The sequence below is a fragment of the Microtus ochrogaster genome, chromosome 7 (assembly GCF_000317375.1).
Source record: "Microtus ochrogaster isolate Prairie Vole_2 chromosome 7, MicOch1.0, whole genome shotgun sequence".
Taxonomy (NCBI): domain Eukaryota; kingdom Metazoa; phylum Chordata; class Mammalia; order Rodentia; family Cricetidae; genus Microtus; species Microtus ochrogaster.
Genome location: NC_022014.1, coordinates 60,057,683 through 60,073,646, shown reverse-complemented (window position 1 = coordinate 60,073,646; position 15,964 = coordinate 60,057,683). Strand labels below are relative to the sequence as shown.

Here is a 15,964-nt window from a genome sequence, read left to right as displayed (position 1 = left end):
CACGCTAACCATGCGCTCTACCGCCTCACTCACGATAACCGTGCACTCTACCGCCTCACACACGCTAACCATGCGCTCTACCGCCTCACTCACGATAACCGTGCACTCTACCGCCTCACACACGCTAACCATGCGCTCTACTGCCTCACACACGCTAACCATGCGCTTTACCACGTCACACACGCTGGCCATGCGCTCTACCGCCTCACACACGCTGACCATGCGCTCTACCACCTCACACATGCTATCCATGCACTCTACCACTGAGCTAACAATACCTCAGCCCTTGAAAAAAGAAATCCCACCAGCTCTCTAAAAGAAGACCATCAGAGAAAGGCCAGGACTTTTTGAAGGGGTTGGCAGGTGAGGTACCATTAGAAATAAGATGTTGTGGAGAATCACGTTGGTATTTTTTGCTGGAAAAATGCCCTAGCTTACAGTGTGTCAGCTACAAGTCAAGTGCCAGAGGAGTATTGCATCCTCGATGACAATCTTTGAAGTGAATGGTCCCATGCTCCCGGAAGTTTGGCTACTACTTTCTTCTACAGCTCCGGAGTCCTGGGGAACCTCGCACTTGCCCCCATGGCCACTCCGTGCTTACTCTGTATAGACATGGTTGGTCTCTGCAGCGATGGCTTGCCCACACCCCTCAGGTAGACTCTGACGTTCCTTGTGCGTCTTTGCCCCTTTCCCTTTAAGACTTCAGTTTGCTTACATTTAGTTTTGTTCTCCTAAGTGTTTCTTATCACCATGGCAACCCTGATCAATCACAGGACCAAAAATAGCTCTTTCGTCTTTTCCAAAGCGTGTCTGTAGTGGATTGGGAGCGCGGCTCCACCTTGCATTTGGTACAAGCTGCTCGCATTTGCATTTCCCGACAGTGGATCCGGGAGGCCTCGCGTCTGGAAATTATTCTCGCAGAGTCCCAGACACCTCACGTCTCCCTCCCGCCCGCATCGCTTCTCAAAACTTCAAATGGGTTCATTTCAGTGTTCAACAAAGAACCGTCCGCCTCTGAACCCTGGCTGGGTCTCACGGCTGAGGTTTTGTAGGCACCGTATGACCGCGTTACAATGGGAGGTTGAGCTCAGTAGATTCTAACGGGTCGGATCTCCAATTAGCCATACACAGATACGGCACACAAAGGAAGCCAGTGGTGGCAGGGAGCAGATGGCAAGGACCCAGTGCCATTCTTCTTGGGGAAAAAAATCCCCCAAGAAAAAAGCTACAGTGAGAAGACAGTGTCTGTCCTGTTGCCCTGGTTTCTTCATGGCTCTGATACTGTTTTTGGTAGGGACAAGAGCTCAGGAGTCACTGTCCTGAGCAGCGTCATCACACACGGCCCCTGTGCACACAATTGCTACATTTTTCACAGTGCTATTTGGTGGCTTCTCTGAGCCTCAGGTTTTATAAGCTGACCATAATTAATATTTAGATCTAGGAGACAGAAAGGTACCCGTTGGAATTTTTGTTTCTCGACATGAAGTGGGCAGGGGGTAGAATGCAAGCCGAAAGCGGAGGCCCAGAAGAATGCACTTACTTAAGAGTAAACTGTCAAAGATGGAGCCAGGAAAATGGGGCTTTGTATCCAGAGTCGCAGAGCGGGCCATGGGTTCAGAGTGCGCAAGCCCACTGTGCCCTAGGTCTTGGCCACCATTCATGTCATGGGACGTCTGGTCAGCGAGCCACGGCTTCCATCGTACCCTCACGTGTTCACAGTGGCAAATCTGTCTGCACTCCAGCACATTAGCTTGTCCACACGGCTACGGGCATTCCGTGGACAGGAGTACAGGCAATAGGCCAACTTCACCCCAAGCCTCTTCTATCAGACACTGCTTGGCTTCTGACATCTGCTGTCTTTTTAATCCTTGCTCGATAGCTGAGACTGAAACCATTTTGGTGTGACAGTTGGGGACACTCAAAGTCCAACCATCAAGTTTGCCGAGAATCACAAAGTACGTGAGCAAAGAATCTGGGACTTGAACAGAAATCTGCTTCCCTCCAAAATCTGGATTTTGCTTCTAATAAAGCAGCATCCTTCTTCCCTATGGGCGAGGTGCACACTTCCGGATGTGGGCTGCAGCTAGGGACAAGCTTCCTGGCGTGCCTTAGTAGTAACTGTCTTACTGGGTCATAAGCAGTGGGTATTGGCAAACCCCTTGTAGGTCGATGGCTAAGTCAGGAGGAGCACAGGTTCCCCTGGACGTGTTCAAACCTCCAAGTGAGTGACACTTACATGGATAAGGGCCAGATGGGCCATCTGGAAGGAGAGCAGTGGGCAGGCTCTTCCACTGCTGTGGGCCAGATTTCCCACAAAACTCAGCAACTGCAAACATCATCAGTTTATTATCTTGCTGTCTCCACGGCAGTAGCGATCTATGCGTAAGTTAGCTGAGTCCTTGCCTGGGTTGAAATTGAAGTGTCAGCCATGGCTCACATTTCATGCAGCCTTCTGGGTTCTCTTCTGCTCTCAGCCTTCGCTTCCTTGTGATCAAAGGGCTCAGTTCACATTCTCCATTCAGCTGTCCCTACAGCTTTCTGGGGCCTCTTCCCCACCTAAATCACATGTCATGGTACAGGGCTTTGCTCCAAGTGTTTGGGAAGCCGAGGGAGTCAGGCTAGCCTGGGCTACCTAGTGAAATCCTGCCCAAATAAACAGATAAGCAGGTAAGCAAATAAAACGAAGTCTTACGTACACTGATCAAATCTCAGAACTGTCAATCAGAGACTCCAGCAGGGGTGTCCAAACATCTGACAACACAGCACAACCTTGTCCTCTGAGTTGAATGCATTTATACCCATTCCCTTGATGCATTCATCCTGTGAGACACTGGTTGGACTTGATCTGCTAGGTGACCATGCGGTGAAGCCCAGCCCCTTGTGAGCTCAGAGTGGAAGAGACACAGAACACGTGGTTGTGAGTGCCTATGGCTCTGAGACCATCTCGGAAATCGGTCTGCCTTGAGTTTAGAGTGGGTCTGGCCTGACACACTCCCGAATGACTGCCTTAGAAAGCAACAGAGACCTCCCACATCCCTTGGGCTCCTACCCGCTTTATACTGTGGCTCAGACTGTGGCCTCTCGCTCCTCACAGCAGGTTCAAACATGGTTGCATCAGGCTTCCTGACTTATATCTCCCTCATGACAGGTCCCTCAGTGGCATGGAACCCTTCTCACCCAAGGAAACATGTCCATATTTTTTAGAAGATGATGCAAATTTTGCAAGTCCAGGGTTGGAAGGTGAAAGTCTCTTTTCTTTCCCCTGGATCGGGTTACTGGTGTAGTCCTTGCTGTGAGTAACTCACAGGAAGTATTATTGGGGGAAGTTGGACATGCAGCTCGGATACTGAGGAGCAGCAACCGCCACGATTGCTGTGTGCCATTCCCAATGGCAATAGGACTTGATGGGAAAGTGAAATCATGTCAGAGCTCATGTGGCTGGGGAGGTGACACAGGCAGCAAAGAGGGGCAGGGGAGGGGGCTCTGATGAGTAGGCAGACCCATGTCTGTTCGCAGGGGAAGGTCACTCAGGAGTGGTGACTGAGATAGTCTTTGGCTAGGATTTCCTCGGGAGAATTGTGCACACAAAGCCCGGCAGCTGGAGGTGGTGGGAATGGGCGGTGGATCTAGATAGTGCGTGGGCCTCCGTGCACTACTGGCTGTGAACTCCTGCCACGGCTACTTGGGGTGCCTGCCGAGGCTACAGAATGGGTTTATGTCTCATTGACCCTTATGGCAAAATGCAAAGTAAAAAGAGGGCTGGTGGGGCCAGCAAGGTGGCTCTGAGGGTGAAGGTGCCTGTGACCAAGCCCAGGTACATGAATTAGATCCCCAAGACTGGCATAGTAAGAAGACAGAAGCAGGACACGCATGTTTTCCTCTGACCCCCATATAGCTCAGGGTAGAGTGAGTACTTAGCATACACAATGCCCTGGGTTGCATCTCTTGTTCTAGAAAGAGAAAAGGGTCTGGAGGAAAAGCTTAGAGGTTAAGAACAAGTATTGCTCTTGCAGAGAGCCCAAGTTCACTTCCCACCACTCACAATGGGCAGCACCCAATCCTCCTCTGGCTTCCTTGGGCTGGACACCTCTCTCAGGTGTGCCCACTCACACACAGACACACAATTTCCTTTTGTTGTTGTTGTTGTTGTTGTTTATTGTTTTTTGAGACAGGGTTTCTCTGTGAAACAGCCCTAGCTGTCCTGGAACTAGCTCTGTAGACAGGCTGGCCTTGAACTCACAGAACTCTGCCTGCCTCTGCTTTCTGAGTGCTGGGATTTAAAGGCATGTGCCACCATAGCCTGACTCATACATATATTTTTAAGAAGTTAAAATATTTTCTTTTAATGAAGGAGAAAACCAAATAAGCAAAACGAAAAAAAAAAAAACAAAACAAAGCAGGGGTGGTGGTGGTGCATGCCTTTAATCCCAGCACTCGGGAGGCAGAGGCAGGCAGGGCTGTTTCACAGAGAAATTCTGTCTCAAAAACAAACAAACAAAATAGGGTGACAGAAGAGAGAGCAGGAAAATGGGAGGGAGGAGGAGGTCCAAAGAGATGAAGGCTATGTGATAAGAGTTATATGTCCAAAATCAAGGATGCTTGGGTCAATCAGAAGTTGGAATAGGTTAGGACAGCTTCTTCTCTGGTTCTGTGGAGGGAGTGTGGTCTGGTCCATGCCTTGATCCCCGGTTTCCAGCCTTCAAGTTCATGGTGACTCATTTTAATGTCTCTAGGAAGTCATACAGGCCAGGAAATCCTTGAGGTTCAGTGTGTCTGTAGGCCTCTCACTGGGGGTGGCCCACGGCAGCTGGAGGTGTGGGAAGTTGGAAATAGAGGTGTTGGTCTGGGAAGGATCTTCCCAGAGTGGCTGCGGGAAAGGAGAAGCAGTTGAGGTGAGAAGGCAGAGGGTGGTGGGACAGCTTATGTCAGGATGCAGAGGGTGGGGGCTGCAAAACCAGCTGCTGTGCAGAATGGGGGAATAGCGACAGTGGGGGGCTCCCTAAGGTGTAGATGGAAGGCGATGCTGGTTCAGAAATACTTGGAGTTTGTCACCTCCATCCAAGACTGGGGGAGAAGAGGAGAGAGAGAAGAGGGGAGCCAGCAATCTCTGACATTTGGTGATGAAGACAGAAGCAGGGCTGGTTACAGATGGAGCAAGAAGCAATGAAGAATGTCAGCGTAGATTTGTTTGGAAGCATTGGACACTTCAGCCTAGAGAGATGATGGCCCAACGGTCAAAGAGCTCGCTCTGCTAGCACGAGGGCTTGAGTTTGGGGTCTAGCGCCCATGTAACGGCTAGGTGATCGTGACTGGGAAACATGAGCTCCGTGTTCAGAGAGGGAAGGTGGAGAGGGCTAGAGGAAACGGGACACCTTCCTTTGGCCACTGTTTGCACACAGGTGTACATACACACATCATACATACACACATGCCATACCACACACATACATGCACACACATGAGCACACGCCACATACACCACATACACAATGCACGAACACATACACACCACATCACACACATGTGCAAACACACCACGCACACACCACACAAACACATCATACACACAAATAAAACATTTCTTGTGTTTTGGGGCCGTGAGGAGACAGAGAAGAAAATCAAGCAAGATTCCAGGGAAGCCATGTACAAATGTCTCTTTGTTCCCATACAGCTACTGTGTGCCGGGAAGTGAGCTAGAGGTTGCTTGTACAATCATTGATCTTCTGAGCACGTGTATAGAGACAGAAGGATTGTCCCCTCTCTAGAAACGGGATAGCTGAGGCTGGGGATGGTTAACATCACGGCATTTCCCTTCTGAGCCCAAGTCACTGACAAGAACATCAGGTCTTTTTATGTGGCATTTTGCAGTGGGGAAACAGTGATGCCGTTCTCTGATTCTTGAAGACTAAGAAGCAAAAATAAATAATGGAACGATTGGCAGTGGTGGAAGGAGGTTGTCGGTGTTTCCATGATAAGATCTCTGTCCTCATCAAACTGTGAAACTGAATTGTGAGATCTGGACCAGTGAAATGGCTCAGTGGGAACAGGTGCTTTTCACCACGTCTGACAGCCTGAGTTCAAATCCCGCAGAACCCAAACTCCAACAAGATCTGCTGGTCTCTACAAACACTGACCTGCATGGGACAAGCATTTTGTTCATTTATGTATGTGTGCGCGCATGTGTGAATGGAGGCCAGAGGCTGACATGTGGCTCTCTTCTGTAGTCCCTGTTCACCTTTTGAGACCTGGAGCTCGCCCATCTTGGCTAGACTGTCTGCCCCCAGTTGCTCATCTCAAAATAAAAATTTTAAAATTGAGAAGTGGCCCGCTGGTTAAGAGCATTTGGTGGCTCTTTCAGAGGACCTGGGTTCCATTCCCGGCACCCACTTGATGCCCAACAACCTTTCGTAACTCTAGCCCCCAGGTATTCATGCTTCCTTCTGACTCCCACAGATACTACATGCATGTGGTGCACAGACATATATGCAGGTGAAGCACCCGCACACAGAAAATAAAATGAAAAGTTATGAAACATTCTTAAAGATGAGCATCTCACGTAAGAGTTTAACAGCAGTTCTAAGATAGCTGGAGCCATAGAAGCTTCTGGTTTTCTTTACATTCAGTATGTGTGTGTGAGTGTGTGCGTGCATGTGAGTGTGCACATGCAATCATGGTGCACCTGCAGAGATCAGAAGACCATTTGGAGGAGTCCAGGCATTTCTTTGACCATTTGGGTTTCTGGGGCTTGAACTCACACTGTCAGGCTCGGCAGGATGTTGCCTTCCCCACTGAGCCATTTTGCTGGACCCAGACTTCTGATCTGATCTTGAGATACTCTCAAATGCCAGTGCCCCAGGAAGGAGCCATCAGATAACCCAAAGGGATTGTCAGCCCCACCTCACCTGCTGCCCCTCAAAAAACAGTCTTCAACCCAGGACAGGGCTCCTCTGGCCATCATCCTCCCACTGCCTGACTGAGGGCAGGTGCACCTGCAACCCTGTTGCAGTCAGGGTTGCCATTCTGGTAGGAAAATAACCTTCGTCCTCCACTCGAAATAACAACACCTGCGAATTCTCATGCAAGCTTTTTGCATTTCATATTTGGGTTTGAAACCCAAATCCTGGGACTTATTTGCTTGACCTAAGTAAGTGCTTTAGAAGATCAGTTTGTGGTTGCGGTGGGGAGCCACAGGCTGGGGAGAGAACCCGGTTGGTTAAGTGCTTGCTACACAAGCGTGAAGACCCGAGTTTGGATCCCTATCCCACACGTCAAAAGCTGGGCGCATCGGTGCACTGTGGTGTGTGTGCTAGCGGAAACAGACGGGAGCGATCCCTGGGCTCTTACACTGTACAATTTAGCCTGCTCAGCAAATTTGGGGTTGAACAAGAGACTTTGTCTCAAAACCACAAAGTGAAAAGTAGTGGAGAAAGACACTCGGGAGCACATATACACAGACACATAGGAACACATACAGGCGCGCATGTGCACACGCCTCCATGTCGTTTTTTTTCACTTGGCTCCACAGACTGATTCACACTTTGCATTGCCCCTTCTCCCGCTCCTCATTGGATTGACCCTCAGATGAATCACAGCTTTGAAAGTACAAATATTGATTTCCCTCAAGGCTTGTTATCTTCAAGAGGGTCTCTCTGCAAGGACATCTCCCATGCTCACGAGTCAATCAAGGTTCTGCCAGGGGCCCCAGGGGTGCCGGAGTCTTGACTCATGATGAGCAACCCTCCTCGCTGGAAGTCCCTGGAAATGAGTGTGAGGGCAGTGGCTACCTAGTGAGAGGTTGGGCAGGAGACAGCCAGGAACGTGCTAATAAATCACCGTGGCGCCTCGGTCTCCATCGAGGCAATTACCGGGATCGGTTGTCTCCGTGGCTCCTTAGTCACGGCTCTGATTGCTTCTCTCAGATGAAGACGGACGGGGTAGATGCCAGGTGCACGCAGGCATGTGGTGTCAGAGAAATTAACCATGGCACGTCCTCTGCCTTCTTATACAGACATCCCCGGGGTCTCAGCGAGGCTGACAGGAGAGTGTGGGTAGAGTGGAGTGGAAGCCCATGAGGTGCAGGTGGTATTAGTAGGACTTTAGCTGCTGCCCTTTTACCAGTTCCTACCCATGAATGGGGTATGACGCCAGGTTCCCCGCTGGAGCAGGCCACAGCAACAGTAAGCGGGTGCAACGCACATTGCTGGACTCCATCTCTAGGCTCCAGAGTGGGCCCCTAAGCGTTACATTGCTAGCAGAATCCTAGAGTGCTACGGTTGTCACTGGACTAGACACCCCCGCTCCCTGCTCCGAGAACCACTGGGGGTACTAGTCAAGTTCGTGGACCCTGGGACCAGGCTACATAACTTTTGGAACGGCTGTCGTAGTGCACCAGCTGTGTGATTGTAAGCCATTTACTTAACCTCTCTATGGCTCCATTCCTCATCTTGAAAGGAGGGATGATAATATTAGCATTAAGCCCTTGGGGAATTTGCAAACCTTCAAGACCTTGGAAACATTCAGAAAATGCCTGTGTCAGAGAACATAGCCTCTTGGGACTGTGACCAGAGAAAGCCATGTCTCTTATGTCTAATACCTGCAGGTCCCAGGTATTTTAACTATTAGCCGTCCATCATATCTCTGGTGTCCAAGAACAATAATGTCCAGCTCAGTGCCAGGAGGGGGCTGGACACACCCATGTCCATCAACATCCTCTTCTCAGGCTGCCTGACCTTTCAAATGAGATACAATGGGGCCTGGTAAGCCAGGGACTCTCGGGCAGCCTCGCAAATAAGGTCTCTGGCCCCACCATGGAGCTGTGCCCCTAGCCTCTTGACATAATGTTTTCAATTGCATCATTTTATTTATGCTTGGTGACCTGTGCTTTGAGCCCCAGCACCCACATAAAGTGCAAGAACAGATGTGCCAGCTGGGCGGTGGTGGCGCTCGCCTTTATCCTAGCATTAGAGAGGCAGAGGCAGGTGGGTCTCTGAGTTCAAAGCCAGCCTGGTCTGCAGAGCTAGTTCCAGGACAACCAGGGCTACACAGAGAAACCTATCTTTAAAAAAAAAAAATCAATCAGGGTGCCTATCTTAACCTCAGTGCTGGCAATAGGGAGGCAGGAGGATGCCTGCAACTCACCCAGCCAACTTGGTGAGCTCTAGGGTCAGTGAGAGACCTTGTATGTCTTTTAAAAAATTTTTTAAAAAGCCAGGCATGGTGGCATACACCTTTAATTCCAGTGGATCTCTGTAAGTTTGAGGCCAGCCTGGTTTACATAGTGAATTCCAGGACCATCAGGACCACACAGAGAGATGCTGTCTCACACTACCCCCACTTCCAAAATTGAGATGAAGAGTAATTGAGGAAAATATCCAATAGAGATCATCAGCATCTATATACTCGCATGCACACTCACATGCACAGACGTCTACATACACGCCACACACTCTTGTGCTCACACACACCCAGCTGACCAAGAATCTCTGATCTCAGGATGCACTGTGCCACCTCCCTCATTTTGTGTGCACATTATCGTAGGGGTTACGGTGGGGTCCCTGGGGAGCAGGTGAGCTCCGCAGACCTGGAGGTAGCTTCCGTAACAGGCATCTGCTCTCCGTGGCTGGCAGTGGCTGGCAGTGGCTGGCAGCCGGCTTCACCGTACAGAGTGACTCTCTGGGAAGGTGATTCCGCGCCATCCCCCTTCCCAACACTGCTCACCGACTTCCGGGAGAGATGATGCTCATGGCGGTGGCTTCTCCTACAGACTGTGGTTATTGATGTATAATATATCTTACCATCTCTGCTACAGATCTATGCTCCCAACCTAACGGTCAGGCGAGCAGCCCCAAGCCACACTACAGACGTGACAAGCAGTGCTAATCAAAGTCTGCTTTTTCTCCGCAGTGCTCCTTCCTGCCGAAATTCTCCATCCACATAGAAACCAAGTACGAAGACAACAAAGGCAGCAACGACAGCGTGAGTAGCCAGCTCTCTTGTAGTCCTCTGACCCCGTGCAGCTCTCAAGTCTCGGCCTCTGAAGGTCACAGTAGCTCACCCGGTCCTGGCCGTCCCTAGGACCTGAGAGAGGTTCTGGCCTTGGACCTCTGGGGCCAGGCCTGGTGTACCTTATATTCTAGCTTTCCTCTCTGCTAATGTGTGTGTCCTTCCAATGGGCCCCTCTGCAACGGAAGTGATTACCATGAGAAGTAGAGAGGACCATGGAAACTCAGAGTTCTCTGATTCCATTTCTGACTGGACCTCTCCCGTGCTGGGATCACAGGGCATGGGCTGCTACCACACTCAGCTCTGAGCAAACTCCGCTACTCATTGAGAAGGGTATGCCAAACACAATGGTCAGAAACAGGATCGGGAATGGGAGATGCTTGGGGCATGCTTGCTATAACAGTATTGGCAAGGACCGACCTGGCCGATACCTGGTCATTTCTGCTTCTTGAATTATGACAGGCAAGCTGGACTCCTCGGGTGATGGCAAACTACTATGTTTTGTTTTGTTTTCTGTTCATAGGTATATGTGGATGATGCACCTGCATGTGTGTATGTGTGTTCATGTGCGAATAGCTGTCCATGTGCATTAGGACATATATGCACGTATGTGATTGTGTGTAGATGGAGACCTGAGGTTGATGTCAGAGGTCCTCCTGGATCTCTCGCCACTTTATTCATTGGGGCAGCATCTCTCAGTTGAACTCAGAGCTGCCTGATATGGCTAGTCTGGCTAGCCCCTTGTTCCGGATTTCTGTGTCTCTCTTCTAAGGCCCTGGCCCTTGTACGGTAGTGTTTTAGTCACTAAGCCGTCTCCCAGCCCAAACTATTTCCCTCCCTCCCTCCCTTCCTTCCTTTTATTTCCTTCTTTTTTTCAAGACTGGATTTCTCTGGCTGTCCTGGAACTCACTCTTTAGACCAGGCTGCCCTCAAACTCAGAGATCCGCCTGCCTCTGCCTCCTGAGTGCTGGGATTAAAGGCATGCGCCGCCACCACCCAGCTAATATACACAGTTTTTAAAACTTCAAATATGCAATGAAGAAAAAAGCTCCTAAACGAAAGGGAAGCCAAGAGTAACCCCGCAATTCAGAGATGACTACCTATGTCCCTTGACTCACATTACAAGATATTGGTGACTTTTTTAACCAGTTCCTCCCAGATTAAATCATATGGTATGCTATTTTTAACACGGCATGAGGTGCTCTTCCCCACTTGAGGATCTATATGTGGGCCAGAGGTCGACATCGTGTCTCTTTCTCAATCGCTCTCCGTTTTATTTTTGAGCACACTTCTCTTGCTGAACCTGGAGTTCTCTTACCTTGCTAGGCTGCCCCAGGGAACTGCCTGTCTCGGCTTCACTAGCACGGGGTGGGGGGGTGGGGGTTACAGGCATCTTCGTGCTTGGACAGCAAGCAGTTTGTGTCCCGAGTCATCTTCTCCCTAGCTCTCGTCTGTGGTTTTGAAGGTCTGCCCTGCCTTCTCCAGTTCATTCTCTGGCTGCTCGCTGGAGAGTGACATGAGCTTCAGTGTGCTGACAGAGCTATGGGCAGTTGGGAAAAGCACAGTGAAAACCAGATGCCAGAACTGCTCTGGCGAGCACCGCTCGGGGGAAAAAATGTGGGTTTGGGGATGGAGAGATGAATGGTTCAAAGGTTAAGAGCACTAGCTACTCTTGCAAAAAAAAGACCCAAGTTCATTTGTTAGCACCCATAACTGGCTATCACTCCAGTTCCAGGGGATCCGACATCCTCCCTCTTCTGGCCTTCCTGGTCGGGCGTGCACACGGTACACAGATGTACGTGTAGGCAATATAGAAAATAAAAATAAAGGTAATTTTAAAAATAGTCCTTCCAAACAAATTCTTTTTCTCAGACTCTTTGTCTCTGAGTTTCATTCCCTGTGAGTTAACTCACATCAGCTCTCTCTGTGTGTATATAGATGGCAGAGAGGGCGTCTTGAACCTCACAGATTGACAAGGCCCCTGCAATCTTGAGGCTTCCTACGCTCGCCTCTGCCTGGCCCCGCTGTCGGTTCTCCGTGTGTTACTCCTGGGGCCACTGGAGCAGAGTCCCAGCTCCACTTGATCAGGCGCCCCTTTGGCTCTGCACCCTTCTCTAGCTTCCATAGTCAGCAGCTCCTCAATGTTGGTTCCAGGAGGAAGAAAAGGAAGGCTCTTTTAAGTGCCTATTTATCTAATTTTAATGATGACAAAGTAGCTCTGCTCAGTAGGGGTCAAGTCCAAAGCCGTAAGCCCGCGCCTTGTTCAGCCACTTCCTTGTTGTGCCCGGAGTCGAGGAGGCAGAATGCAGAAGGCAGTGTGTTGTGGGTATTTGACTCATTATTTAATAAATGCGTTCACCTCTGCCTCTTCTATGTACATGGTCTTATCATTCAGCTTCCATCCTTCGCGCGCCTATCCGCGCCATTTCCACCCCTACCTGCCAAAATTTTAATGAAATGGATGCTGATAAGAAGCAATAATTAAATTGAAAGACTCTGGTGATAATCGCATTGATTAGTGGCTGAATGGAGTACATGTTGCTATCTTATTATCAGTTATCATCTCAGTCATAAATGTGATCCAAAACCCAGTAGAAACACATTTTCAGAATGACTAGACTGAAACATCTTCTCATTAAAGAAGAAGCTGCTAAGTGTATGTTTTTGTAAACCCGCAAACTGGTTCCATCAGCCGGGACACAATGGGGAAGTTGTCTTAAACCGAGGCCCGTTTATTTCATGCACAAACTGATGGGAACTATTTAGGCCTTAATTAGCGCCGTGGAGGATGGGACCACGCCAGAGCAAGGTTCTGTTGTTTGTTCAAGGCCATAAATCTAGACTGAGAGGCAGTGCTCACCACTGCCTGGTTCTGCTGAAGGGGCGACCCCTCCTGTGACACCTGCTGCAGGGTGACAGTGTGCCAAGGGGTTAATGAGGGCAGCCTGGCCTCTGCTTCCACTTCTAAACAAAGCCGGCACCATGCAAAGCAGCAGTTCTCAGCCCTGCTGTGCGCCAGGCTCACCTAACCTAGCTAGCTTGTTTGCTTGTCTGTCTGATCCAGGCTAGCCTTGAAATCCACACACAGGCCGGCCTCTTGGACCATCTTCTTCCCTGAGCCTCTTAGCTGCTGGGATTATAGGCATGTGCCACCAAACCCAGCTCACCTGAGAACTTGTTTATTGCTAATACATTTAGTGTGTGTGTGTGTGTGTGTGTGTGTGTGTGTGTGTGTGTGTGCATGATACCATGGTGCACAAATGGAGTCAGAGGAAGGCCTGTAGGAATTGCTTCTCTCTTTTCTACCACATAGGTCCCCATACATCAGGCTCAGTGGCAAGTGTCTTTACCCGCTGAGCCATTTCACGGAGAAGTCTTAACTACTTAGAGCCCATCCCTCTGGGGCTTTTGTTTATTTGGGGACAGGTGCAGATTGTTCAAACACAAAGAATCTTTGGATACTTTAGAAAGCTGATTTCTCCACATGGGTTCTCCCCATCCATGGCTGAGTCTCCTCTGTTCCCTTGGTGGGACGTTTACAGGATTTACCACCCTCACCCACCGTGATAGCCTAATCAGCGGTTCTATTGATGGCTTTGTGCTGACATCATTCTGAAAGCTGAGCTCCTGTCCACACCCAAGGGCCCATGATCTCACTGAGCACAGGTGGAATCTGGGCATTACTATTTTTAACACCCTCCCAGGTGGATCGAAGGGACAAAAGTGCTGAGCACCCACAGATTTATATATAAATATTTAGTAAAGCAGGCTGTCCAAATGGCTCCACTTCTTCAGACCCGTGAAAACAGAAGCATCCCCAAAGGGTCTTTGTGGTCCGGGAAAATGGTTCAGGCTTGTAAGCGTGAGAGCCAGAGTTTGGAACCCCAGAAACATGCCTAAATGCTGGGTGGCTATGGAAGCCCACGTGTCAGGAGATGGAGATGGCTCCTCAGAGCAAGCAAGCTGACTAACAGTAAGACGAGCCATATCAGAGAGCCAATCAGGTTTGGTTAAGGGACCCTGCCTCAAGGCTAAGGTGGCAGGGTATTCCCAAAGGAACCCAACATCAACCCACATGTGTGTGTGCGTGCACAAATACAGACACACAACTCACATACACAAATACAGACACATTCGCACTTAAGAATGGGGGGGTTGGGCTGGAGAGATGGCTCAGAGGTTAAGAGCATTGTCTGCTCTTCCAAAGGTCCTGAGTTCAATTCCCAGCAACCACATGGTGGCTCACAACCATCTGTAATGAGGTCTGGTGCCCTCTTCTGGCCTGCAGGCATACACACAGACAGAATATTGTATACCTAATAAATAAATAAATATATTTAAAAAAAAAAGAATGGGGGGGGTTGCTTTTTGTACCCTTCAGCCTGCCTATATTTTGTTAGCCATATGCGTCATCAAGGACCTAATTCCTCCTCGAGCCAAGTCCTCTCTCTGGTAAAAAACCCTGTCTCGAAAAACCAAAAAAAAAAAAAAAAAAAAAAAAAAAAAAAAAAAAAAAAAAAAAAAAAAAAAAAAAAAAAAAAAAAGGAAGGGTGTCTCTCTCTTTTCCAGTTCCAGGAAATTAAGCTATCTCACAGAGCCATCCCTGGAAGACATATTCACAGTGTGGAATTTCTAGTCAGCCTGTGTTGTAATGAAAGATGGTGGCGCCGTTCCTTATGAGACAGGCAGATAGATCAGGGCTCACGCCCATCTCTGACCATATGCCGTTCTTTTGGCCAGTCAGACACTCTGTTTCTTTATGAAGGAATATGAACTTGATAATGCTGGCGAGCGTGGAGGATTCCTGGAGCTGAATTTGCAGGAAACCACCACTGAAGCTAGAGAGGTACTGTGTACATGTCTGATGTCCCCATCACCTCCATGGTGGCCATACTAGTTAATGATGTGTCCCTGATCAAATTTTGATTTGGTCCAAATTGTCAAACAAACATTTTGGGACTTTTCTTTTCCACCCTCTAGTTTCCAAATAACAGACATGGAGACTAAATATTAATTATAAATGCTCAGTCAATAGCTCAGGCTTCTTACTAACTAGCTCTTATAACTTAACCCGTTTCTATTCATCTATGTGCTGCCACATCACTCCCGGCGTTAGCTGTCTTCCAGCACGTCTTGCTCCCTCTGTGTCTCCTGATGCTCTTCTGACTCCACCCTTAATCTTCCCAGAATTCTCCTCATCTGGCTTTCCCAGTCTCTCCTGCCCAGCTACATGGGCCAGTCAGTTCTTTATTAACCAATGAGAGCAATACATATCTGCAGTGTACAGAGATTGTTCCACAGTGACAAGTTTGGGAATTTTTGTCTGTTGTTTTGCTTTGCTATTATCCAAACCAAGGTAGTGGCTTGGGTTGAAAAGTTAGCCATGGACAAAACCAAAAGAAATGGATATGTTTCAAAACATTTACTTTCTGTTGGAATTGATATGGTGTATGAGAAAGCGGCAGAAGAAGGATGACCTTGGGGTTTCTTGCTTTAGTCTTTAACTGGGTCAATGATGGTGTCGCTGTTCTTCCCAGAGAATAGCGGAGAGACATATTCTGAGAAGTAAATCAAGATAATGTCTGAGGTTCCATGAGACCTTCAAGTGGAAATGACAGGTAGGATGGATATACGAAGTCACGGTTCATAGAGATTTAGACCACGATTCAGGTGGATATGGGTAAAATTATCCAGGGAGACAAGAAACAAAATATAGAAGGTTCCAGAACTCTAGGGTCCTGAGAAAGACCTTCCATGGCTTTCAAGTTTCAGTCAGCTTCTGGTTGTTCTACACTCCTTAGTCATCTCTTTGTCTGTGGTTCTGGGGTTAGAAGGCAGGGTTTTGTCCATGCTAAGCAAGTACTCTAACACTGAGACACAGCCTCCCTCAGGCCTTGTTTTTTAAGTGTGTGTGTGTGTGTGTGTGTGTGTGTGAGAGAGAGAGAGAGAGAGAGAGAGAGAG

The 15,964-nt window shown here is 48.9% G+C and overlaps 1 protein-coding gene across 2 annotated transcripts in view; it reads left to right on the top strand.

Moving 5' to 3' along the window:
* Pitpnc1 (phosphatidylinositol transfer protein cytoplasmic 1) overlaps positions 1-15,964 on the top strand; it is a 265,425-nt gene that overhangs the window by 161,227 nt on the left and 88,234 nt on the right. For both annotated transcript variants that reach the window (XM_026780775.1, XM_013347522.2), the window contains exon 5: positions 9,904-9,975. In XM_026780775.1, coding sequence (XP_026636576.1) covers positions 9,904-9,975 — 72 coding nt within the window. The remainder of the gene's footprint in view (positions 1-9,903; positions 9,976-15,964) is intronic.